General features: G+C 36.1%; 1 protein-coding gene across 4 annotated transcripts; it reads right to left on the minus strand.

Annotated features, from left to right (window-relative positions):
* Positions 1 to 73: 73 nt before the first annotated feature.
* LOC145945208 (cell growth regulator with RING finger domain protein 1) lies at positions 74 to 27,912 on the minus strand. Of its 4 annotated transcripts, none has more exons than XM_083054061.1 (6): positions 27,286 to 27,912; positions 21,162 to 21,334; positions 5,405 to 5,597; positions 4,573 to 4,711; positions 4,347 to 4,454; positions 74 to 3,952 (listed from the first exon to the last, which is right to left on the minus strand). In XM_083054061.1, the coding sequence occupies exons 1-6, from the start codon at positions 27,381 to 27,383 to the stop codon at positions 3,482 to 3,484; spliced, it is 1,182 nt and encodes a 393-aa protein (XP_082910187.1). In that variant the 5' UTR covers positions 27,384 to 27,912; the 3' UTR covers positions 74 to 3,481. The 4 variants fall into 4 exon arrangements, with proteins under 4 accessions (XP_082910187.1, XP_082910189.1, XP_082910186.1 ...); XM_083054063.1 differs by having other exon boundaries at positions 4,573 to 4,714; positions 5,405 to 5,573; positions 27,286 to 27,911; XM_083054060.1 differs by having other exon boundaries at positions 4,573 to 4,714; positions 27,286 to 27,911.
* Positions 27,913 to 27,925: the final 13 nt, after the last annotated feature.

Consider the following 27,925-nt stretch of genomic DNA (forward strand, 5'->3'; position numbering starts at 1 on the left):
ATCTAAAAATTGTCCGCGAGTAGAAAGAAAAAATAATGAAGGGAAGATAAGAATGTTATATAATTATATAAAATGCCAGCTAATACACTTTATTTAAATAAATTATATACAAGTGCGCTTCGATCCGCGTTTTTTCATCGCTTCTTTAAAACTCGATAAATTAAATTTCTTTCACGATTTAAATTGACTGCAAAGGCCTTCACACACATTCTTGGATCAACCTCCATAGAAACCCCTAGATAGAGGTCCCTCCTTCCCGGAGGAAAGATTCTTCTAAACGACTCCTTTCTCTCTTTTCGCGCAAACATTGTTAGAATTATCACAGTCTGTCTATTTACAGCGTTAAACGTTAAAGTGATGATCTCTTAATCTAGAGAGAATTAATATAGATCTCGCCTTCTCTCTTTCTCTCTCTCTCTCTCTCTCTCTCTCTCTCTCTCTCTCTCTCTCTCTCTCTCTCTCTCTCTCTCTCTCGATCGATCGATCGATCGATCGATCGAATACTCTGTGTTTCGCGTGTCTATTATTAATTAACGAAACTCGCCATTCATATATGCTAATTAATTGGTGGAATTTGCGAAACGGAATTTTATAATACTTCGACTATACATATATATACGTGCGTGTGAATTTTCTTCGAAGGAAATACTTTCGCGAGAGCGAGCCTTATTAAAGTAAACTTACATATTAATCGTGTACATATATATACTAAATTATTGAGTAATCTAATGGCGAATACGTAGATTCGCTTAGCATAATGTGTGTGTGTGTGTGTATATTTACATCTAAATATACTTACATATACAAAACGTCACATAGTAAAAATTTTCGGTTACGCTAGGTGATATATACAGACATTTAGGGAATACAGTTGCATTTTCGACATTTTTTCCCGACCGTGATATCTCTTTTAAAAAATCCTCGAATAAAATACACTTCTAAAACTAATCATCATTAAAATTAAATCATCTATTTCGAGATCTCTCATATCTTCTATCTATAGAGATATAATAAGGTTGGATAATATATCATAATCAGAAAATTTAAGATAAATATACTATATGGCTCTAATAAAATATAAAATCAAATGCGGTATCAGAAATAATAAGAACGTAAAAAAGATTGTGACGAAAATTTAACTATACAAATAGAACTTGAACTCTTCCAATCGATCTGTTTGACGATCGAATTTCTGATTTTTTTGGCTCTCCGTCTTCTGTAATTCTCGCAATATTCGTATGAAGATCTTTTCGCAATATTTGTCTTTTAAAAGAAATTCATTGCTTAGTGAATCATATTTCCCAAATGGACTTGAAGGTCGAAATGCACGATTTTTTTGGATTTTATTTACCGAAATGGGACTGAAACTGCGTTCAAATTTTATCTGTTAGACTTCTTTTTGAGAAACTGATACCGTACTTGACAAAAATTTATTGATACGTCACATTTCTTTCGATATTTAAGGTGCTTTCCAGCAACACAAGTCGACACAATAATATACAGCCGATGAAAATGCTGTATCATTTCATGGATACTAAATTAATAATTGTCATTTTCATGTATTTCTATGGGTAATTGTCGTTTCAGAATACTCTTACAAAATTGTCTCTGTTTGCAGCCTCTGATTAAAGTTGTTACTTTTCCACTTATTCAGTATCTATAAATCGTTTCGTAGTTTTACTTTATTAACTATTAGATAACAATGACAAATTTATTTTTTAAAACAATTTATATACAGTTTATGTGCAATGTTTCAAGCAAACAATTAGTTTGGGCGGCAAACCCCAACAATGATTCCGAATTCTGGTGCTGTTGGAAATTTTGCAACAAATCTTTAAACGATTCTGAGGCATTCTTGATCCTAAATCATTTCCCAAAGTCTCATTTCAATCGCGAGGATAGAAGATAATGCTTATTTCCAGCTACAAGTCGACACTGCTGTGTAACATTGCTGTGTTCCGTTGCTGGAAAGCATCATTAATCATTAGGCAACTTCGCGAGTTCCCCTTCGAATAGGCTACCCATTGAACGAGGCGTCGCTCATGTCTTCGCATTTACAGTTAGGCACTTCCGGGTCGAACATCAGGTCTGTCCTCTTCGACTGAACTAGTTGCAGTAGTTCAGAATTTCTCTTTTACTCCACATTCGAAGGAAAGAGTTCAACTTTGAACTAGTGCAGCCAGTTCAGCTGAACAAAACAGACCTATCATCTTCGTAAATCTTCGTGCATATATATAATGCTGATGAGAAAAATTCAAAATTGCTCCTTGTCAATTTAACACACAACACAACATTGCGTATGTTAATTGTATTACACTATAGTTCCGTGTTACAAATACTTGCGTTCGATCCACAAAAATGCCTAACTTCAGCTACGCGAAGACGATCCGACTGAATCGCGCGTGTCTATGCCTTCTAAATAGGATGCGAAAGTTCGTTTTTTCATGGTCAACCTTCCTAATTGGGATGGATGATCTGACATTTGTTCGGGCGGGCCACTCGGTCCGATGACGCGAGCAATGAGAAGGGGACATTATATTTATATATACGGTGTTCCGGAGTTACGAATCCTTTGATAAAAGAAATGAAACGTTTACTTGTTCCACAAAGAGTGTCTGGCAAAAAAATTAAAATTAGGTATAAATAGATGCCTCGACAAACAATTCATTTTTTTAAATGATTTTAATAAAATTTTAATTTAAAAGTTAATTTCAAAGATAACATTAAAAATTGGAAAGATGATAAATGACAAATGTTAACTGTATATGATAAATGACGATTGTCCTTATTTTTAAATAAAAAAGAACATAAAAGAAATTTTCGTTTTTAAATTGACCAAAAAAGCGTCTGGTGATTCGCTGACACCCTATATACACAAAAACTATTTGCACGTGCAACGCCAATTAGACAACCCAATCACTTTAGTGTCTTCCTTATGTGTGTGTATGTGTGAATTTACATGAACTTTCGCACCTCATTTATAATCGAACGATAAATCATGATAAAGTCATGTGTCAGGATGGTTGACATTTCCTGTTTTATAGATAAATCTTACAGTATTTGAAATCATGAGTAATAACAGCTAATAAAATGCTTCACTAAATTAAATGTAATTTCGTCGAATCAAATCAGGTAAAGATTTAAAGCAAAATGGATTAATTTAATGTTAAGAACTAAACTGAAAAAATTGAACGAGGTTGCTGTACACATTACTATAACTTAGTTTTCAGATTTCAGAAGAAAATAGTTTCTATATATCTTGATGAATTTCTAACATCTACAATTTAATTCGAAAAAGAAGATAAAAATTAACGTAATACTCCCCTTTCTACGAAAATATCACATCCAGAACGATCAATTTATCCACACTTGAATTTATAAAAGAGGAAGAGATCATCTCGATAAAGACTTGCTCAACCATTCTGACACTAGGTATACAAGATATACGCGACCTTGTAGGCTAGGTAGATAGCAACTTCCTCTATCGGGCGAAGCCGAGGAAATCGGTGAGCCGGTCGTTCCAATCATGAAGCCAATGGGTGGGTCCATGACTCGGCTGCCGCTGCTTGCAGGGGTTCATCTGCTTCTCCGGCGGCATGTACTCCTCGCTGCGGATGCAGAAGTAGCTCTTGATCGGACTGCGACACATCGGGCACCGGTCGAGCTTGCCGAAGCAGGAGGCGCAGATGCAGGTATGTCGGCAGGGTAACAAAGCGCGCGACAGCGGGAAGTACTGGCAGACGACGCACAGCTGTTCGCCCGCGGTGTTCCAGAGGGAACCATTCTCCTGGTCACCCTGGCCGGACGCTACCAGGGCGCCCCGCCCGTTGGTGGCGTTGTTGTTGTTGTTGTTGCAAGGTTCAGCTAGGGCGAGCGCAGGAGACCCCAGACCCGACGACATCGCCTCACCCTCGTCGTAGTTGCTCGAGTTACCCGTGGCTAGGTAGAGTTGCTGCGGAGAATCGCACGATGTCGTATCATGTCACAGTGGACGGAGGAGACGTTATGTGATCATTTGTTGAAGTAACGTATGTGGTTACACATAGAATGTTGCCAATTTACAGTGTAGGGTTTGTCACTGAGTGGTTTTTGGTTATTAGAAGAAGTTAATAGGTGAAAAGAAGACTTGGGTTACTTAAAAATAATTCTCTTTTGGCTACATTTTTATAAATTAGGAATATCGGAAGATTCCCTTCGAGATAAGAGGATCTTTTTTAGAACGGAGTATTCTAAAAAAATATGTGGACTCAATATACTCTGGTCTGATATCTATAGCAGCCAATATCGGAATTACTTTTGGAAATTGAAATATAAAGAGGAGACTGTGCGGGATTGTTTTGACTCACCTTTAAGCAAGACAGCTGGCCGTTCGCCTGCTTCAAGTACTGTGCCAGGATCGAAGTCGGCAGCGTGCACACGCTGTCCTTGATGTGAACGACGTTCACCAGGGCCACCTTAAAAAAATTAAGATAAGCAAGAGATAACGAGAGAGAAATCGATTTCTCTTTTTTTACCTCCTCTTTACAAGAACGCATGTAAGGTCACGCGACGATAATAAATAAAATTGCTCACGGTTTCGTCGGGATGGGGATCCCGATTGTCTCTTCGGGTGAGGAAGATCACCAGTGGGTAACAGAGCCGCGGTGGAGTTCCTAGCTCCAGTTCCGGCGCCGGCAGCGACAATCTAAGCGTTTCCTCGCCGTGCGGCTGCCTACTATAATCTCAGTCAAGGAAAAGCGAGAGAAGGATGTGAACGATGAGCGAGTCATCCACCGGACACTCTCGAGAGGGATCGAAAAAATTATTACATGTCTATGATCGGTCTATGATTCGCTTCCCAAGGAGAATAGAAAGTCAAAATGATGTCACTTTGACGTCATTTGGACATAAATTATGTCCAAATTGGATCGATATAAATTGACATCATTTTAACTTTTCTGTTCTCCTTGGGTTTGAGATTGCCTAACTGCAGCCATATTGCACCACACTTCTCAGAAACGAAAAGTAATAGGGCGAGTTTCCCTCTCTCCTTCCTTCCCCTCTCGTTTTTACATGCCAAAGTAAATTGGTTTCTTCATATGCCACCGTGGACCGGAAATTCTTCTTTTTTATAATCGTGTATTAGCCAATTATATAGCCAATTCAAGCACATAGTACAGTCTGTCCTATATTCTCGATCGAGATGGATCTCTTGCGACAGGATTTACGGATTTACGCGAATCGAATGAAAAAGAAGATCTTCGGTATATCTTATCGATGATCTGCATAATCGAATTGTGCGAGAAAAAAAAGATTAATTTATTTCGACGCGAGGAAAAAACCGCTTTTCACTTCTGACGTCATATGTTAAGACAGGAAGGCCGCGTGACGTCTTTTACGTCCAATTCGGAATTCGGAAGGATACGTTTGCGGCGCCGTGAGATATTGCGCGTGGCCCTGAAGAAGGGTCCCGTTCAAGGACGCGTCCCGCAACGTGTTCCAGGGCTTCCAGAGCGCCAGATGCAGTTCCCGGATGCTGACACCCCAAATGGCCTGCAACGAATACTCCACTTGGCTAGACACCTCGCACTCCACTTCTGAAACAGACCGGTTCCTCCCTTCAACGAAGATGATCAACTTCAGGAGCGTATCCCAAGTAGCAAACTAATATCATTAGATGTCAAATGATGTCGTAGATGTCCAAAATGACGTCACTTTGCCGTCTAATGACGTTATTTGACGTCAAAATGACGTACGCTTGCTACCTGGGATTCTACTTAACAATAAATACGCAGCTGCAAATTACATACTTTTTCTTTGAAAACAATTATGTATCTTCTGCACCAATTGACTCCACTCATTATTCAGATAAGATTATTGAAAAAATTAATATTTAACGAGATATTTTTTAATTTATGCAAAATTGTGTCACATCAAAGTATAAGATATCTCGTAAACTACTCACTTTAAAATGAATATTTAACGAGATATTTTTTAATTTATGTAAAATTATGTCACATTAAAAAAACAAAAAAAAAATACAAAATATTTAAACTATTCACTTTTTAGCTATCTTACTCTTATAACTTTTTATGACAAATATTGCGAGAAATCGATTTGTATAAAAAACTAGAATAATTCCATTTTAAAAATTAGATTGACCTTCAAATAATCTTGAAAAATGACTTAGTTAAAATTCAAAATTATCAACTTTTTTCCCCCTTGAAACCTTTCAGTTTTTGTATAAACTATTTTTAAGTTACAATTATAGTTTCAGCAATATTCGACTATATTAATTAAAATGAGACACCTTATATATTTATGTTAAAAAATTACATCTACTATTATACAAATAAAATAACATATATAATAGCGAAAAAGAAAAGTATACATGATAAAAACGACCAATAAAATTATAAGATATAAATTAGCATTGAATAAAAGTTGAATTAAAAGATTATATGAAATTTTAAATTCTGAATTAAATATAAAGCAAAAACTCTGAATCAAAGTATACAAAATCGCTTATATTTTTTAAAAATGCTCAATTGATTTTTCCAATTGTTCAAATTATTCCGAATAAAATAGTGCGCAAACATTCTCTTCCTTTTCTCCTTCTGATACATAATTATATTAATGATATATATATTAACTTCAATATTTGCTTCCTGCTATCTTTCTCGCTCTTCCTTTGTGTAACAACTCGTGAATGACTAACTCGTGAATAATTTTAGTTTTTATCTCTAATTCTTGTTCATTTTAAAAGTGTTTAAAAAGAACTATCGTCACGTTACAATAGCGTCGAGGCTTGTGTTAGCAAACAACTGAATAAGAGATAGAATTATTTGTGGACAATACTTTTTTTCTCAACGGACTTATCAATCGCGATTATGAATACAGACGGGCGAGGTCCGATTAAAATTATCTGAAAATTAGATCATTTATAATAGCACTGTCTGCATTCATAATCGTGATCGATAAGTCCGTTGAGAAAAGTGTTGTCAACAAATATATATACACTTATATAAATAAAATATACATATATGAGGCATTCCATGTCAAGTGAGCCATCATTATTGCAAAAAAAACCTATCTTTTTTCATCTTTAACAGCTAAATTTTATTCTTAATATCCTTACACTAAAACCTAGAAATTATAAAATCTTTTACGATTTAAAAATGACACCTCATTCTATCTCGATATGTCAGATATGTGCTCAACCCCATTAACAGGAAGGACGAAGGATTTGGGATTTTGAGCTAATATGTTCAAAATTCAAAATGGCAGATCCATTTTGTGCGATTTTAGTTCCGTCATATTGTTAAATATCTGATATATCGAAATAGAATAAGGTGCCATTTTTAAATCGTAAAAGATAACATTCTGTAACTCCTAGGTTTTAGTGTAGGGATGCTAAGGATAAAATTTAGCTGTTAAAAAAATAGAAAAAAAGGTCGGTTTTTTCGCAATAATAAATGCTCCATATACATATTTATTATCAGAAAAACGTGTATTTATATTTATGTACATTTTTCATTAATTTTGTCTTATATTTTCTTAATCGCTGATTATCTCTTTACGATAAAATGAGATCAATGAAGCAGCTAATTAGAGCACATAACGCGGATTATTAATTCGATCGCTTTATACGCATCGGTTAATTCGACCCAGCCCGTGTAACGGCATGTAATGTGGCGCAATCGCGCGATATATACGAGGCATGTATAACTCGCGTGTCTGCGCGAGACCGGTATTACTATCGAGTCTACGAATTTTTGTTACGGCGCGTTTAACTTTTCTCTCTCTCTATAGGCGCGCTCACCTTCGAGGAGAGAGAAAGAGTCGAGAGGCGCTTCGAGACGCGCGTTCGCCGCTTAATTGCGCAAACACTTCGTGTTTTGCAACGCTTCGTGTAATTCAACCATCCACCTGCACGACGCCTGATGCTCCTCCTTTCCGTTCTTTCGCCTGAGAACGCATCATCCGAACACGTACAAGGATGGATCCTCCCTCCCCGCCCACTGCTTAATTGATGTTAATTAATAATAGAGCATCGTTATAGAACTCGATTGTGATATTGGTATGCCTTATTAATTTTAATAGAGTTTTGGATCCCGTTCGAAAGTAATCTTGAAGGAGCGCGAAGACTCCTCGTTATCTCTCGGATAACTCGCGCGAATAAGCATAGCTGAAACAGCCTGCCTTTAATTGATAGGCGTGACCTAGGTATGTATATACATAAGTCACCGACAGACGTGGATTTTTTTTTTACGGCATTTAATGACTGTACATTTTTGCCCCAACATACATATCTCGTCCTTATTGCTCTCTCGAGCATCCCGAGATAGCGTTTTGCATCGCTGCTTATTTCACGGCTGGTTACTAAAAATTATTACATAAGAAACGCGCTTTCGATTTTTTTTCTTCCTCCCTCCCTCCCTCTCTCTCTCACTCCTCCTCTCCTTCGATCATCGGTCCCGTTCCTATGAGATGTCCAAGGAAGTTTCCAGGTCGCGTCACACTTTGTCCTTATCACACTTTTCTTCTCCATTCTATTAGCTTTCTCAATTATTTGTAATACAAATATAATTTTCATTAGCCATACTCCTTTGACGTTCTCAACTTTTTATCTCAGCTAGTAATAAGGCATTATATATCTTTCCTTCGTAAAAAAAAAAAAAAAAAAAAAAAACTGTGACCCTAATTCTATGAAATTGTAAGAGAGGGAGTGAAGGAGGGAAGAAAATAAGGAGGAAAGAGAGCGAGCGAGAGAGCGAGAGAGAGAGAGAGAGAAAATGATGGGAAAAAACGCTAGAAAGGATTGCAATGTTGTCCTCGAACGAGAGGAATCATTTATTTATTTATTTATTTAATAAACGGGAATTGCTCCCTCTAGCAACATACAGAGAAACGGTATTACAGTATTTACATCAGTGAGTAAAGTACAATACAAAAAATAAAGCGAAAAAAAAGGACACCCGCTACTTGGAAAGAAGCAAATAAGAAATTTAATCATAAAACGGAAAGAATAGAAAAAAGAAAAATATATCGAGATAAATGAAACAGTTTAGGTCTAACTAAGGCAGTTTGTCAGCGTACGCTTGAAAGTGTGTAGCGATGTGTTGAAAAAATCAACACGATCGGAAAATTTGTTCGTTTGAATCATCGTTGAAATCATCATCTCTTCTGACAATAAGTGCGATTGGGTCAAGATGAATCGGAGTCTAGGTTGCTGACTGCTAAGTCGAGTTCGAGACTAGACCCGATTCGGCTCGAGTCCCACGAGAGCCTGATCGTCGTTGAGTTGGTAGCTTTCACTTTCGTTCGCCTCTCGAGAGAATTCTCGAGATCTCGAACGCGGGATTTTCGCGTCGATCCAATCCGTCCCCTCTGCGAGAGAGGATCCTCTTCTTCAACTCCATCTCGTCCTTTAGGTCGCTCTTTAGATCGTTCCCGAACGCAAAACCGGACCCTGGCGAACCACGTCTCGCGCCTTCGTTTATTTTTTTTACTCATTACACCTTCCTCTTCTCCGACAATCGGCGATATTTGCGTTCCTCAAGGATACTGAACAGGTCTCCAAGCAAACGCGTTTAAAGCACACTCGTACGGTAAAAAATCCGGCACGAAATTTTAGTTTCGCAAAAGGAGCTTATGGAAATTGACATTTGTAGAGATGTTGAAAGATCTACGAAAACTTTCGTTATTTCTGTCTCTTCTATTCTCGTCTACTCTCAATAGTTGACAAACCCTAATCTGCGTTCTTAATTATATTTTGCAATTATATGTAAATAAAGTATTTCTTTTAATATCGATTTTTAATGTCATCCTATTCCTTGTCGTTTATGAGGACAATTTGCTGCAGGGCATATGATAAAAACAATGTACTACTATACTTTATAACCATACTTTACGACCGTTAATACTGTTTTTATGTCATTGAAGTCAGGACAAACAAGCCACTCGATTTTTTCTTACAATTAGTCAATCTACCGAAGAGGATCCAAAAAAAGGATCGAAACGATTCAAAAGAATTTCAGAGGTACTTAAAAACAAGTTTGTTGTGCCTAATATCTGCGCGTGGCTCCTATTAGTCCTTTTTATATATAATATATATACCTGATTTTGTAAAAATAACCTTCTATTTTTTATATTCCCCTCACACCAAACTAGTTCTTCCTTTGAAAAAGATATCTTTTCAGATAAGAAATTGCTCTTTCAGCTTCCTACTTCTTTTTTCATCTAAATTCCTATAAATTAACATGTGCAAGCATACACAAGCATGTGTAAGGCGAGTCACAAGTCGTTCCATTCTCTCTTCTCGTGTACTTGAATCTAACTCGCGTCACGGTTGAGACGCCGTCTAATGATATTAATTACCTAGCGATTTCCTCTGTTCAAAAACGATTCCTTCTCGCTAATTTAACTCTTCTGTCAATGTATATAATTTTCCACCTTTCCATCAATATATTGATGATACCCGGATACCAATTGTGTTTTCCACACATTGCACTATGACAATTTCTTAGCACCTGCTAGGTGTCGAACATTCCTGTTATACTTTAGAAGATTTTCGAATACAAAGGCTCTTTGTATTTTGTTTTGGGCAGAGAAAAGTTCCGACACATTTCCAAAAACATTTGGGGCCAGTTTCACCATCTCTGGGATTAACTTAATCCTTATTTAAGAATTGCAACCACAAAGCTTAAAACTAACCAACTTCACCCACATTTACAATAAGATGTCTATGCTTTACAGTTGGCAATTTTTAAATTTAATCGGCCAATTAGGTTAACCGGAGATGGTAAAACTGGCCCTTTAACTTTGGATACCTATCATTGAATGTCTATCATTGACAGAAAGGTTAATTATCCAACTTGACTCGTTAGACCTAAGCAGGCACGTGTACCATGCCAGCGCAGTCAGGATATAAGTTCGCTAATTAAGTATAGAGTATTTCTCGAGAATGAGAGAAACAAAAAAAAAGTTGTACGTGGGTGCGCCGGTCGTCGGCAGATCAAGGTCGTCGCGATCATCGGCTCATCGAGAGTGACCGCCTATGTCGATCTCTTTATCCCTATGTAAGGTGCGTACGTGCAGATCTGCACGTTCCAGGCAGGATCAGACACTCGTAAAGTTGTTGTTTACAATCTGGAATTATTTTTGCGTGTTCAAGGGAACAGTTTATCAATGATACCGGTCGATCCCCCCGATTCAGGGTCTGAGTATTCACGCGAGACAGAAAATTATACGCGTGTAGCGATTGTCTCTCTTTTTGGGGGTAGAGTTTATTAACTATATAAAAGAGACTGGGATAGAAATCGAAATGAAAATAAAGAAAGAGATCGAATTGTGTGTAAATAAGTGTCAAGCAACAGAAAAATATAATAAAAGTAATATATAAAAGCAGAATATACATATATACATAAACTTAGGCAAGAATGTTGTTTCCCCTAAATTTGATAAGTCATTTTCAGGGGATTTTTTATCAGAAAAAAATTTCGCAAATCACACAATGCGCTACGATCCATCATTTTCGAGATATCGATTTTTTAAAGTCTGCTTAACAGCAATATTTTCGTCACAATAACATTGATATTATGTTTAAGGAAGAATATATTTGGAATAATTTAATGTTATGTGTGTATATGTATATGTATTATAAACTATCCCAAAAAAATTCTAACCTAATTAAAATTCATTTTTGATTAAATTAGATTGATATTTAAAAATTTGATGAAATATCTCTATGAAAATGAAATCTTGCCAAAAGTTTTAAAATATCAATATATTTGGAAAAAAAAAATTAAATTTTGAAACATTGATATTTCAAAAATTATTGATCGTAGTGCATCGTAGTTTGCGAAATTGTTTATCCTTGATAAAAAATCTATCAAGTATATCTATCAAATTGAGGGGTTTCGAAAATAACATTCTTCCCAAAACTTATATGTTGAATCTAAAAATATTATAAAATAAAATTATAAAATAAAAATATTATCAAAAAAGACGAAATATTTATACAATGAGTTGGTATTTTTCAATAAAGCTTATCGCAATCTTCCTTAATCGATCGTAATATATATTCGTGCAAATTAAAATTACCAGGTAGCAAACGTACGTCAATGGCGTCAATTTGCTAGCGCATATCATTTTTTCCATCAATTGAAAAAATCCATTAATTGGAGGAATATAAGTACTTTTGCAATTCAAGATACACGCGACTATTTATTATCATTTATAATTCATTTTCAAGAGGAAAATGAAAAAGAGGAGAATTAATTATCTTCCTATACTGATTTTCCAATGTTCCTGAGAAACATTCCTTGCATTTTCGCTCGCTCGTAAAATAAAGGTAAAGATAAAATTCAATTCCATCGCGCTCTGACCCGACAGTCAAACTGATTCGCGGATCCTAACCTCGATCGGACACGCTGCTGCCTCTGATGCAACCGTCCGCGATTACGTAATAAGATTTGATAATCGAGCTGACCTATACCTATAATATCGAGTCTCCCAAAGATGCGGTCTCTCGGCTTCTCAAGAGGGGGAGGGGGGGGGGGATACCGCATTCCGGAGAATTACAAAACCCGAATTCTCGCCGTCCCTCCGGGAGAGTTCGCGAAAAAAGGGTCGAACTATAGATCGCGCAATCGCGATCGCGAACCAACGTTTTGAAATTACTAGCCTTTCACCGGCAGCCTTTCGCGACTGGGGGGGCAGGTAATGAAACGTACCGAAATTTTCTTACGTTACTTGCGAAACTGGGTTAGGAGCAATTTTCAGCGACGCATAACTCTTTTTGCCATCGAACTTCGAATTTGAAGTAAATTCCGCTGGAGAGGGAAATCGGCTCATGTTGGCTCAAAAAAGGAGGCACGTTAATTTTAATAAAGTCGAATAAAATCTGACTACTTAAAAGTTGAAGAAAGATTGTCGCTCTCTGCGAAAAGAAGAGGCTCGCGGGAACAAAAAAGTCGACAGAGAACTAGACAATTTCGTAACCGGCTGCAAAAGCCGCTCTCTCATTATCACTATAATGCACTCTCATTAGCACTCACTCTTTCTCTCTCTTTGGTTTTCTTACGTGCGCGGATTACAGACGCACTCGTTCCCAACGATGTATCATTGTACACGTGGCATTATCATTATTATTATGTACCAAGTGGGCGCGGGTGTCGCGATTAAATCAACGAAGAAAGGAACACAAAGAGAAAAGGCGGGAGCGAGAACTGGACGACCATGGAACATGAAAGTGCGTCCCACATTCGTAATTCGCGATCTGATCTTTCGGGCGTGCGACATTTTTCGAACTCGTTTTTACGAGGGTTATTATATGTCGCAATTTTCCTTTTTCTCCCCCCATCGGGTCCCTCGCGAGAAACGCGCTTGAAGGACAAAGATTTCATTGAAATTAGAAATGCACGGGAGAGACCGCTCTTTTTTTTTCGTTTTTTAACTGGATCACGCGAATTAAGATGATTGTCGATTTACGATCAAAGACGGATCGGAGACAAAAAAATAATTATACGAAGATCTAGTTTGTTCTCACTTGATCACGATGAGAGAATTTTATTCCTCATTTCAGATTCAATATAAAATGATTCAAGAAAAAATGTTACACGTATATTTTTTCGTGCCATATTTATGGAGTAATATATATATATATGTATAATCTTTGCAATCTAATTTGTAAACAACATTGGTTTTAACGTCCTTAGGTAATCTATCTTTGCCTCTTTTTATTAGTGCATCTAACTTTTTAGGTATTTTGTAGACGACATTAAGGCCATTATCGCTTAATAACCGACCGATATTTTCGCTCACATTTTTAATATATGGTAGCGAGATATAAGGAGTCTTGTCACAACGTACATTATTCACATCACAATTGTCATGGTTGTCTTTATTGCGACTTTCTAAATTGATAATTCTTTTACTAACATGTCGTTTGATGTGTTTTGGGAAACCCCTTTTACTTATTAATTTACTTATTAAGTAAAATATCACGTACAGTGTCAATATTCTCACGATGAAAACGGTCAGCGGATAAAAGTATAGCATGATCAACAAGACTATAAATAGTGTTAATTTTATATTTGATAGGATGGTTAGAAAAGAAGTTTAATATTTTCAACAAACGACCATCCATCTTTGATATGGGAATTAGGTTTTTTAATGAAGCTATGTAATATATTGTGAATATAGCTGGAGACATTGTATAACGGACTACCAAGTGACGATACAGTAACTTGTAGGGGATAACCAGTCTTATGAATCTTCGGCAATCCGTAACAACGTGGTAAATTCCCATTAGTACATCTTAAATATTTGTAAGTGGTCTCGTCTATCAAGTCATTACTGCACCACGACTTGACTAACGAATTAATTTTGTTGGTTAAATGTTTGATCGGATCTTTTTTTAATTTTTTATACGTCGAAAGGTCGTTTAGTAACAAATTCATTTTTTATAAATAGTCATTATTATCCTTATATATGACTACAATAGTCTGATCTTTGTCCGCTCTGGTGACAAGAATATCTTCATTATCATATACATATAAATTTTTTGCATAGAGAAAACGCCTTAAGAACATATCTGTCTATAGATAGTCGATATGTTTATGTTCACAAAGGAATTTTTGCAGTAAATTTGCAACTTAACTTCTGGTTGTTTCAATAGAATCCGTAGGAATATTATGACAGTCCACTTCAACATTCTTGACTACATCAAGAACGTAGTCGATACGACCATTTTTGTCGGTTTGGTGCAACGGTAATGCAAATTTTTCACCTAAGCTTAAAAAGTCAGAAACTGTCAGGAATTTTTTTACTACTGATATTTACCTAACCATTTTGATTTATCTAAGTTTTTAAACGGATTCAAACTAATGTTGTGTCTAAATTTTATATTATTAAATTTCTTGATTGCGTTGTTTTTTATTCTGCAGTTAAACGCTAAAATTTTTTGTTTATTCAATTCAAAAAATCTAACGACCAAATCGTGTGGTAGGCAATTGAAAAGTCTTTCTTCAATATTTCTAATCATTGTACGCAGATAGTTTAAATTAAAATTTAAATCTTTAATCTTTAAGTTTAATAATCTATGTTGATTGTTTTTCATATGTATATATGCATATGTAGTAAGTTTTTCTCGAACAGAAAAAAAATATCGAGACTTTAGCCTTTATTCCTAATATCAGGACTCAATCCTAGGATCTCCTTTTCATTAAGCAACCACTCATATTGTAAAACTATCACACCCTATTTCTTGTGGTTCACCTAGAATCCTGAAGTCACATTGATTCATCCTACTTCTAAAATCTGTAAGTCTTTCTCGAGCAGAGAAAAAAGTCCTATCAGAAACTTGATTCCAGAACCACTCATCGCCCCATATTGTAAAACTATTACACCCTCTTTCTTTTGGTTCACCTAGAACCCTAAAGCCACATTGATTCATTCCACTTCTGAAATCTGTAGGTCTTTCTTGAGCAAAAGAAAAAGTCCTATCAGAAACTTGATTCTAGAATCTTTCTCTAGGAAGCCACTCTGCCACTGAACTATCACCTCATAGTTACTGCTTATCCAGTGTTGTTCTTAGATAATTTTAAAATTAGCTAGATAAATCTTCCTGCTTGCTTACATATTCTCTATAAACTTTTGCGTAATCTTCGCATAATTAAATTTACAGATAGATTGACATTCGATACTTTAAAATGCCATGATGCGAGATTTTTTCCATCTATTCATCAATTCTTTAAAATAAATTTACATCGCATCGAAATATCTCTTGCATCAGATCTGACGTCAAAGTATCTTCTCAAAGAGAGACAAAACAATTCAAAAAATATTATTTTTTCGCGTGTTTTAGAATGAGAAATTGTTTTCAGAGACTTATTTTTAAGAATCTCTTTCAGACATATTTTGCTTGGATATTAAATTCCTACGCACAAACATCAGTTGTGTTCATTTATATCTCTTTTTAAACGTATTATACCGCGAATTACTCGCTTTTTAACGCCTCTTTTCAGCCTTTAAGAATAACCTTACACGAATCTTTCCATTTATCTTTCAATCGTAATGTGAAAAATCGCAGGTGCCAAATAATTACGTAATCCTCGATTAGCTCGAAAGCTTGATTTACTTCTCAAAGGCCTCTCGGAATTTGCGTGCAACGAACCGATGATAGGTTAACACAGAATTGCGCGATTCGCGAACTTTTCGATCTCGAATTCAATTACGAAATGTAGAATGAAACGAGCGCACCTAATCCTACATATAGATATACATATATATATATTGTAATAAAAGAATTATTACTTTAGCCAGTGTTGGTCAATAAAATACTCTTAACCTTGTTTTTAAAATTCGACTGGCAATCACATCTTACATTTTGATATATATATATATCTCTCTCTTTCCTATTGTTACGCAAAGCTTTCTTCATGTGGGAAAAGCGCAAAATTATTAGTCATATGAATTTCAATGCCGCATTAATTTCATTTTGCGTGACTCATAGCTGGCCAAAATCGGTCGTAAAACGACACAACAGGATTCAAAGAAAATAATAGAGACACATCTATATTCGTTTTCCTTATTTATGCCACTAATAATGATATAATATGCCAATAATCTAATATAATACAAACGTAATACCTTGATAATATGTTATATTACGTAATATAATGATAATAATCGCATACTTGACACACTTGTTTATTCACTCGTTTTAACAAAAAAGAAATCATGAAATCGATAAGACGAGGAAAAAAAATGATATCTGATGATTCATTTGAATATTTACAAGCAAAAAAAAAACAGATATGAGAAATAAAAAAATGCACTTTTCCTTTTAATGCTCTTGTTATATATTTGTTCGCTTAATTTTAATTTTTTTCTTCATTTTTCTATTCTTTTCAATATATTTATATTTTTTTTAGTTTTGAGATATTTACGTCTCGTAAATACGAAACATCTTATGTATCGAATTTTAAAATTCGATAATTTTATTTATTTTAGCTTATCGTCTTAGGATGACAGGTTAGGCAATTTATTATAAATGTCAGAAATAATGACTGATTTCTTTATCATTAACAACGTAAGAAAAAGGTATCATCGAAATATACATTAATGATTGCGTTAATGATTATAACAGCTCATGAAAAAGGCACCATTCGTCTTCTGCTCTCTGTCTCTCTCTTATGAACGCGAACAAATCATCATCACGCAACGATGCTCGAAACGTATGTAATTAATTCGCGCCTATGCAAATTGAATACGCAATCGAGAAAAAAAGAGAAAAAAAAAACAGTTTCACGCGCACGACGAGATTCACGAGATTCAACGACGACGACGTTTTTGCGATTTCGCAAGAGTGAACTTTAATGTCAAGTTTAAGCAGCGCGACGCGACGTTTCGCTGGGGTTTCGCAAACGAAACGTTTCGCGGCATCTCGAACGACGAGAGAGACGCGTATTTGACTATCTCTCGGACCCGATTATTCTCTCCCGAGATCGCGAAATCGCACGAATTGCGAAAGGCCCGCGCAACAGCGAGACGACGATTGAATTGCGCGCGCGCGCATGCGCGAGAGAGAGAAGATCTCCGGTGGACCTCTGCAGTTGCGACACGCGCACGCAATTACGCAACCTGCATATAACTTGCGTCGGGTTATGCGCCAGCGTTACGTCGGACACAGACACATACATACGTACGGGCGCGTACGTTGTATATTTACCATAGACCGGAGAACCGACGACGACACATCGATCCTATATACCGAGTCGTCTAGAAAGTCTCTAATGTCGAATTTTTTGAGAAAGGATGAAATATTTTTAAATTTATTAGAATATTTATTTGAAAAATTTCTGAGAAACGAAACGGGATTATTATTTTTCAAATACTTCTCTAAACTTCAGATCAGAAATTAAATTAATACGTGATACATTTTATAAATCAATCCATTTTTCATTCAGATATTTTATGGTTTTAATATAAAAAGGAATGTGGAAAAATTTATATATGCATATATATATAATATATATACATATATGCTATATTATAAAATATATCATAAATATATTATAAAATATATTATAAATATATTATAAAATATATTATAATAATAATTATATATAATATTATATATAATACAATAATAATATGTATATGTAATGTACATATATAATTATGCATATGTATATATATGCATGTGCAAGAGAGGAAGAATCCCGCTTTGAGAAGAAACAATAAATAACTCGAGAGAAGAAGTTGTGCTGGGGAACAATTTTCGCGAATTCTCAATTCTCATTATCAGATTTGTTACATATGTAAATCGACCTTTCGAGAACACCGTGTTTTGCTTGGAGAGAATAAAGAAAAACAGAATAAATTGCTTCTATATCTGTCCAAGTGTGAACTTGGAGCATTTTTCTTCAACACCCGCGCGCTGTCTTCCACAGAATCGGACATCGGAATCAAGGGCGACCGGTGTTTTCGAATTCCGTTCTCGTGGGCGACCGTGTAAGACCCTGAGGGTTACGCGTTAAGGTTCTCTCTCTTCGGAGAAGTCTCGTTTTTTGAGGACGCCACGTGATCTGATCGAAGCTTCGAGTATTTTCCGATGATGCGACGCGCGATTCGATTATAATATTAATCATGTTATAAACCAATGCTTTTTCACCCAGCTATTTTTTTTTATTTTTTAAAGAACGAAGGACATATCATATATGTATATATAAAGTATTTCATGTCAAGTGGGCCACTTTTATTATTGCAAAAAACCGATCTTTTTTCATTTTTAACAGCTAAATTTTATCCTTAACATTCCTACACTAAAAGCTAGGAGTTACAGAATGTTATCTTTTACGATTTAAAAATGATGCCTCATTCTATCTCGATATATCAAGATACGTGCTTTACAGTGGAACTAAAATCGCACAAAATTAATCTGCCATTTTGAATTTTGAACATCTGAGCTCGGATTTCGACTAAAAACTCTTTGAGTTATATGTAATTTATACGTGCAAAGTTCCAAACCCTTCAAGAATGAGACGCCATTTTTAAACCGTAAAAGATAACATTCTACAGACATTCTAAGAAAATTTTCTCTTAAAATTTATCCTGAAAATCATGGTAATCGTGGGACAATATGATACGGAAAGAATTTTATGAGAATTTCTCTGATTAATATTTATCACAATAAAAAATAATATCTATCACAATAAAATATAAAAGATGTTTGATTAATTTTACTAAACTATGTAGTAAAATTTACTAACTATATAGTAAATTATTATCATGATTTTCAGGGTAAATTCTAAAAAAAAATTCTCTCTATATAGATTTTAGTGTAAGGAGATTAAGAATATCTGTTAAAAATTAAAAAAAATCGGTTTTTTGCAATAAAAATGGCTCACATGGAATGGCTTGACATGGAATTCTTCATATATAAAATTCGAATTAAATAATGAGTCATGTTTAACACGTTCTGTATTGAACCGACCTTAGTAACTTTCCGTTCACGACGTGTAAACCGCACGTGACTGATAGTTTTGCTTATAATATATATTTTATAATATTTTTTCAAGATCGCGCAAAAAATATAAAAAAAACATGACATTCAAAATACCTTCATCATAAATTAAAGAAAAAAATTGAATAAATAAAAAACTATGCACAAATCTACAAAATCATTTGCATCAAATAAAGAGAAAAAAAATTGTCTATTAATCATGATGAATATATTCGCTAAATATACAATATTTATTATTATTAACATTTATTAATATTTATTATATATATTAATTTTTTCTATATCTTGTAAAATTTTATTAAAAAATATATAAAATTTTTTAATTATTATATTATTACTTATCACATGACTGTAATCAAGTATTTATTATTATTATTCGGTTAAGGCAACAGTGAATAAATTAAACTTTACAAAAACCAAAAAAAAAAAAAAGAAAGAGTTGAGAAGAACAAAAACGATGAGTACGAGAAGACTTTCGGTTGAGCGATCAATGGATGATAAAAGTCAAACGGCTCGCGCGTCAAGTGACCCAACGACACGCGGTCAAGGTGGCGTTTCGTAATTCAAAGTTGTGGACCTCCGTCGCTGCTGGCACCTGGCATGCCAATTACACGCGACGCTCTCGTCTTTTTCTTCTTGTTACGCACGGCTTATCGAGATAACCCACTTTCCGCTGGCCGATCGACGCACGCGGACCGGTCTCTGCGTCTCTTTCTCTCTTTTTTTTTGGCCAATTAACTCTTGACCTACCAGACTTGCCGCGGGTCGATCTTTGCAAATTTCTTTTTTACGCAAACTAACATTTTCTAGGAATTTTATTACCCAATTATGGTCGCGTGCGATTGCTCCAATGAAACCGAGGGGGAGAATCATCGTAGCGAGTATTTTGCGGAGGAACATACTATGTGAGCGATAAGAAAGATTTTAACGCGTATGAAACAAAGAGATTTTCTAGAAATTCATTATACAATTGTACCTGTATTCTCTTCTCCAGTATATAGTCTAAAAAATGTTTACGAGTGAAATTATCAAAGAAGGATAACGCAAGGCTCGTCCTACGTATGTCACTATTCGCAAAACACAGTTTGCAGACGCAGAAAAACATAGACGACGCGTTTGTAGATCACAAATGACATCGCAAAACCTAACTTCCAACTTATAAAATTATAAAAGACAATAGAGCTTTAATAATCGCTGCGAGTTTAAATATAATAAGTCAAAAGGGGCAAACACATTTATATCAAAAGACATTTAAAGATCTATCTTACTTATGCGCGAAGGACGTGATGTGACACTGACAGATCGCCAGACGATTGTTGACAATTGTAAATTACTCTTTATTATTTGCAGTTTTATGATTTTATTGATCAGCGCAGACGTAAAAGTCAGAGTTAATTTATCTTGTTACGTATAGGATTAATTCGCGTTTTGCGCGCGATGACATTTCATTCCGCGTCCGCCAACTGCGTTTCGCGACCTATGTTGTAGCCTTTCGAGCCCGAAGATAGAATCTATTACAAGATGCAGCGACGTCTCTTACGACACATCGCGCGCCAAAAGCAAACAACGGTTGTAAATCACCAGGGACTGACCCAGTCGAGGATCAAGCTCGACGACGCGGAGGAAAAGTAAGAGGGGACAAACTTACCGGCATACGTGCTCTTGAAGCTCTCGTGGAGCTTGAAGGTGAAGGGAATGTGGACCTTCATCATCTCCATTTGCGGTATGCGCGGCGAATGCGTTATCACACCACCACCACCAGCAGCGCCGCCGTTACCGAACATCAGGTCGTCTCCGTGGACGCGTAGCACCATCATGTTTCTGCAAAGAAGACAGAGAATCCTCTTTTTTACATCTATTCCTTTGACCAAGGAAGGTTCCGAGAGATTACCAAGGATCGGCAACCGCTCGGCAAATCATAATATCTAAGCCTTTCGCGAGCAGAGAGAAAAATATCGAGACCCTACTTGATCCTAGGACCTCCCTTTCAGTAGGCAGTTACTCTAACAATCAGTGATGCTAGATTTAAGACGAGCAGCACTTCAAATCGTAGTAGTGGGGGTATGCTACCCCCACCATACCCTCACCATATCCCCACCACTACGATTTGATGTGCTACCCGTCTCAAATCTGGCATTACTGCTGCCACTGAACCCCGCTCATCATAGGTCTGTTCTTTTTAGCTGAACTGACTGCACTAGTTCAAAGATTATCTTTTTCCTCCAAATGTAGAGTGAAAAAGATACCCTCTGAACTAGTGCAGCCAGTTCAGCTAAAAAGAACAGACCTCATATCACCCACCGTGTTCTTTTTGCTCGCTTACATATTCTCTACAAATAAAAGGCGAACGACGTTAATCGTGTTTTGTCGTCTTTTGCGCGCTTCTCATTATTGTGTTATCGACAGTTATCTAAAGTGCTGTGCACGCAACCTCGAGACCAAACGTGATGGTTCTCGGATTCTTACCGGACACAAGATTGCGACAGAATTTTTGCATAAAACCGGGAAAGTTGCTCGCGCGCGTATGCGGTTTAGTTCAAGAATCATCAGCTTTACATTGTTTTTAAGCGGTCAAAGTGGTTTCGAGAGAAACAAGACGCTTCGGTAACGTCCTTCGACAGATTTTTCGGCGTATTTAACGTTGTCAATTCAGGACAGGTTTCGGAAAAGGCCCTCGTAAGGTCGTAGATACGTATTTGCGATGCGATTCATTGAAAAATTGCGATTCGATTTAAATAAGCGTGAAGAGAAATTGATATTTAAAGTATTTAAAAAATTAAGTATTTAGACATTTTTCTTAAATTATTTTTAGATTCTTTGCTATCGAGATACGCGATAACAGCTTTTGTTTCAATTATTATAAGGAAGCGATGAAATTATTATTATCACAAATCAATATTTATTGCTCCTGATCTAAGATAGATCCTGATCTTAGATTTCTTTAAACAATTTACTAGAAATCCTAAAAATCATCGCAGGAATAAGGAATTGCGAGTAAATTCTCACGACACGATGATGGAAAGTCAATTGAGCAATTAGGAAAATTAACCTCATTGAAAGTCGATCGCTTTCAGAGTCGCCGTCAGCGATTCAACAATTAACTAATGTATAGACACATCAAACCGAGCAAATATAGAAGCGATCGTGTGAAAGGTTCGATTAACGTGCGATCTGTAAGTCAAAGCCGGTGACTGCCAGTGACCTTGCGACCTTGAGACGCGAAAGAAATATATGTACGTGACAAAAGTAAATCGACGAGAGAGAGAAAGAGAGAGATCGACAAAGGATCCCGATCACGTTTCTCCCAAAGTCACGTGACGCACGATAATTGGCGAGGATAAATTCAAACGTGAAGATTAAAAATCAAAAAAACAGGTTTTTATCTTCGCATCCCGGATGAACGGTAATGTTTATCTCTGGCGCGCGTTAATAAGCGCGGAATTTAATAAATTAATGTTCCCGTAATACGTCTTATACACCCGATCTCAAGATCGTAATCTTGTAATCTTCGCAATTTTCTCGCGAACAATTCGCAGAATCTGAAGAGCGTTTTTCGTGTGTTACTTAAGGCTCCTGGTACCTTGCCGACCATGTTGCAATCGTGACGTCAGAGGCGAGAAAACACACGCTAAAAATTTTTAGATGCCATTTCTAAATAAAAACATATTTGCGTAAAATAACACTTAAGATCTCTTTAATACACTTCTAAAAAACGCCGAAAACTATTCTTTTCCCTTGACAATTAATCAACAACCGTAAAATGATCGAGATATCAGACTTTGACATGCGGAATGACTGCGCATGTGCAAAGACCAGACGGACTGGGCCTCATAATATTACATTTTACAGCTGTTGAATGATTATAAAGGGAAAGGGATAGTTTTCGGCGTTTTTTAGAAGTGTATCAAAGAGATCTTAAGTGTTATTTTATGCAAATATGTTTTTATTTAGAAATGGCATCTAAAAATTTTTAGCGTGTGTTTTCTCGCCTCTGACGTCACGATTCCGACATGGTCGACAAGATACCAGGAGCCTTAAACAATATATGTAAAGTATCTATTTTTTATAAATCAAATTTCAGTACTCTGGAACCAGGTGTTACAATCAATGACAAACACAAAAATTTCCGAATCTCCACATATATTTCCAAATAATTGAGAAACCTCCTACGTGAGAGAACTTTGTGTCTGAACTTTGACTTAAAGAAGGAATTTTTTTTCAATTGCGTTGCGAGAAAGCAACGGCTTTAATTATTGTAACACTTGTATCGAAACAAGTAACCTTTTTGATGTAATTTACTGCATGCGAACTTATCAACTTTTTCGATGTTTACGACTTGTGCATGTTGCGCCACGAACATCTATAAAGTTTCATAATAAAATCTCGCAAGATATCGATGTTAGAGAGGGAATGGCATCCTATTTGCCCTCAATTTTCTTTCTTTCATATTGTAAATATAATATAATTATTATATTTAATTATATTATATATCATTTATATTAATTATATTATAATTATAAATTGTATTAAGAAAACGATCGATTAAATCGGTAAAATTTTTGTTATATCAAACAAAAAAAATATTGCACTCTTCAACAAAGAGAGATACACATGTCAAACATTCCTTCGTTGAAAAACAAGTGCTCGAACGGTTCGAAATAAGAACTTTATCCTAATTCTATCATTCAACACCTCTCGCGCTCAAGTGTGAATCGCGAAAGCTGAAAGAGAGAGAGAGAGAGAGAGAGAGAGAGAAAAAAAAAAGAGTACAAGACGCTCTACGACGAGGAGAATTCATTGCTCGCGAAGAGTTTCACGATTTACAAACAGTGCGACTTGGCTTTCGAGACTTGGTGCCTACTTTCGAGACTTCCCCCCGTGCACGAAAGTGGCTGCGTCACTCGAGAAAATCAGAGACACTTATCGCACCTTGTCGTCGTCATCATCAGCGTCGTCGCCGTCATCAGCATCGTCTTCGTCGTCGTCTTTAAAGCGCGGAACTATCTCGAGCATCTTACTAAATCGTCGACTCTCGAGCCAAACAACCCAAGCCTTGCTTCTAGCTCTGTAAAAAAATATTCTCCGTCTATCCTTCGAATTTTCTACGACTTCAAAAGAACAAATTGAGGAATGAATGCAGAGAATCCGGAGAGAATCTCATTTCGCGCAGAACGGAACGTCTGTAGTCTTAATCTGTAGTCACGTTACATCGAAGCGTATCGAATGGTTAGAATGGAAAGAGGAAGAGAAGACTTTTTGTATCTTGAAATACGCGGTTCGGTAATCGCGTTTCGAACTGAGCGATCAGCTGACAGATTTGCAAAGCGAAGCGATCACTCATGAGACCTGACCTCAGATTCAAGAACAAAATTTTTCAAAAGCATCTGAAAAACATAAAGACTGTTCCTCTTTTGCTATTCACGTGGATTTATAATAAATGTAGAAGTGTAGATACATTTTTATTTTATATTTCAATTTTTACAATATTTATATATCAAGATTTATAGCAAATTTAGAGAATGACTTTAAAAAACTTGTTACATTTTATCTACATTAAGAGAATTAGGTTTTAATAATAATAATAATTTTAAATTTTTTGTTTATCATTTTTTTTACTCGTGCATTTTTAAATCTTTAACTATAAATGTTGGAATGATAATTCATTTAATAAATAATGATCAGGATATCGATTTTTTTGTATGACAAATTGAATGCATTTACATATCCCTTCATCACATAATAAGATTTCATATTTCAAGATCAACTTCATTAGAATACCCATTTTTAACAGAATTTGATTTAAAAAATTCAATTATGAAATAATTTATTTAATAAATGTAAATTTATTTCAATTTTAATTTTAAATTTACTGTCACTTTTTTAGTTTGTTATCCTGGATTTTTCTTTTTCCTCTATTATGCATGTCTCGAAGGTTTGAAAGTTTGAGAGAGATTATTAATGATATTATAGTCCTGTCGTCGATTTTAATTAACTTATATATTGTCGTCTTAATCATCATTAATCTGCATGTTATTGATCGAATCGATTTAAATCCGCTCTACTCGAAAAAGAAAACACTAACGATAAGTCTAGCTCAGAGTTTCCCAAAGTGGGCGCTGGAGGGATCTGAGGGGGCTTTGCTTGCTTTAGGGGTAGTACGGGGGCGTTGAAATATTTTTTTAAGCAAACTTATCCACTTGATTATATCTTTAAAATTTCAGTTCCAAATTGTTTTATTTCAACTACGCTTACAATTATATTATTAGTTAAGATAAGAGATAGATTTCCCGAGGGGGGCGCTGAAAAAAATTATGTTTGAAAAAAGGGCGGTAAGCCAAAAAGATTTGGAAAACTCTGGTCTAGCTCGTAAATAAGACATCCATCGAAGATATCAAACATTAACATATAATTTACAAAGAAATTTAAAAAAGTAAAAATCTTTTTTAACCAATTTATGAGTCATTTTTAGAGGATAATAAATCGCGATCTCTCTCTTCTCGCTCAAAATTCGAAGAATAAATACGCGAAATTAGTTATTAGAATAAAATCATCAATACGCGATATTATAACAATGCGATCCTCTTTCTCGAGAAACGATAATAATTCTATTTTCGAATTGAGCGAAGAACAAGAGCCAATACGAAGACGAACGTCAGTAGATTGGCGATTAATTAGAAATATGACGCGAGGAATGTGGAATTGACCAAAGACGCGTTTGTGTCGCGAATTGTATCACGTAGCTTGCGACCTTGACTGAATTCATCATCGCAAGAAACACTGTAAAAAAAAAAATATATACGAACGTTAACCTCTCTCTTTTCATCGTCGATTTGATAAGAGCTCGTCTCGCGAGAAATCGACGTGTCTCAGCGCGCGGTGACTTATTTAAGTCGCGTGACTTCTTTAATAACGCAATAATATATCGCGCCGTCGTGACGTCACCGGAAAAAATAGATCGGAACGAACCTGACGCATGTATATCTCTCTTATCTCTCTCGTGTATACATACAGAGACGAGGTTTGTTGTTTTCAGCTGCACTAGTTCAGAGTTTATCTCTTTCCTTACAATGCCGAGAGTAAAAGGGATAAACCTGAGATATCGTCCAGCTGCATCGCGAGAAAAAGATCTCAAGTAGCAAGCGTATGTCATTTTGATGTCAAATGACGGCATTAGACGTCAAAGTGCAGTAGTTTGCTGTTATCTAAATAAAATTATATAGATGATCATCTAGATGAAATTTTGGCACCATCTTATCTTTATAGAGATAATAAAAATATGTATTATCTATGTCTGCATCTAAGATGAAAAAAAGTGTTATCTTTAGTAAATTATCTAAACGAATGTCTAGATAATTTGATTTAAAGTCACATAGCACATAAAAATATTTAAGTAGTAGAACTTGAGTAGTAAACGATAAAAACTTATAAATATATTTTTATATCTCTTTTATAATTTACATTTTTTTATAACTGTGTTTATAAATAAGCGGTTTTAAAAATAATATATTATCTGGAGTTATCTAGATAAATAGCCATATAATTTTATCTTTTGATAAAAGATATATTTAAAACAAATCATTTTCATCTTATCTAAGATGAATTTACATATTTTTATCTCATCTTTATCTAGCTAATTTTAAAAACAACCCTGTCAAAGTGACGTCATTTGACATCTAATGTCATCTGAAGTCAGTTAGCTACTTGGGATTAAACGAGGAATTATCCTAGAAGGGAGCAAGAGAGAAAGAGAGAGCTAACGTGACAGTACGTACCTCATGATAAACAGAAAGACGCCGCAAAAGCATATCAGCACTGCGAGCACCGAGAAGATGTTGGACAGCTCCGCGACGGACACCAACATCGCCGTCATCGTGTCGCGTGATTCCCGCCGTCGTCGTCCACCACCGCGTCCTTAGCACCGGGGTGGTCCGCGCCGCCCGCACACATGCACGCACAACACGCACACGACGACAAAGCCCATACCGTCACCAGAGCACCGTGTCCTCCTCCTCCTCCTCCTCCTCCTACCCTCTTTCTCTTCGCTCAACTGTCAACCGTCCTGTTCGCGTTCTTATCGTCGTCGTCCCACGTTCTCGACTCGAGGAGAGGCGCTTGACGAGCGCGCCGTCGTCGACACCTCCGCATCGACGACGGCGACGAGAATGACGACGAAGGTGACGCTCGACGCTTATGCAATTCGCGTGGCAGACGAGACGCTGCCGGCCGAGAGGAGACGCGTCGCGTTCCCTGACATAGTCGCGATCGGGGCGAAGGGAGGGACGCAGCGAGGGATGTATGATAACCTGTATGCGGTTGAAATGGGAGAGAGAGATGTGAACGGAACGAGCAATGCGATGCGTATCGCTCGACGGACGAGACGAGACTGACTTCACGCTGCAGCGGCGCGCGCCG

The sequence above is a fragment of the Prenolepis imparis genome, unplaced genomic scaffold (assembly GCF_030444845.1).
Source record: "Prenolepis imparis isolate NDT839.2.m4 unplaced genomic scaffold, iyPreImpa1.0 SCAF_14, whole genome shotgun sequence".
Lineage (NCBI taxonomy): Eukaryota > Metazoa > Arthropoda > Insecta > Hymenoptera > Formicidae > Prenolepis > Prenolepis imparis.

Coding starts and splice junctions, on each gene's coding strand:
- LOC145945208 (XM_083054060.1), bottom strand. CDS start 27,383: ATGACGGCGATGTTGGTGTCCGTCGCGGAGCTGTCCAACATCTTCTCG. Junction 21,335..27,285: donor GTCTTTCTGTTTATCATGAG/GTACGTACTGTC, acceptor TCTTCTTTGCAG/AAACATGATGGTGCTACGCG. Junction 4,715..5,404: donor TATCTCACGGCGCCGCAAAC/GTATCCTTCCGA, acceptor CTGAGATTATAG/TAGGCAGCCGCACGGCGAGG.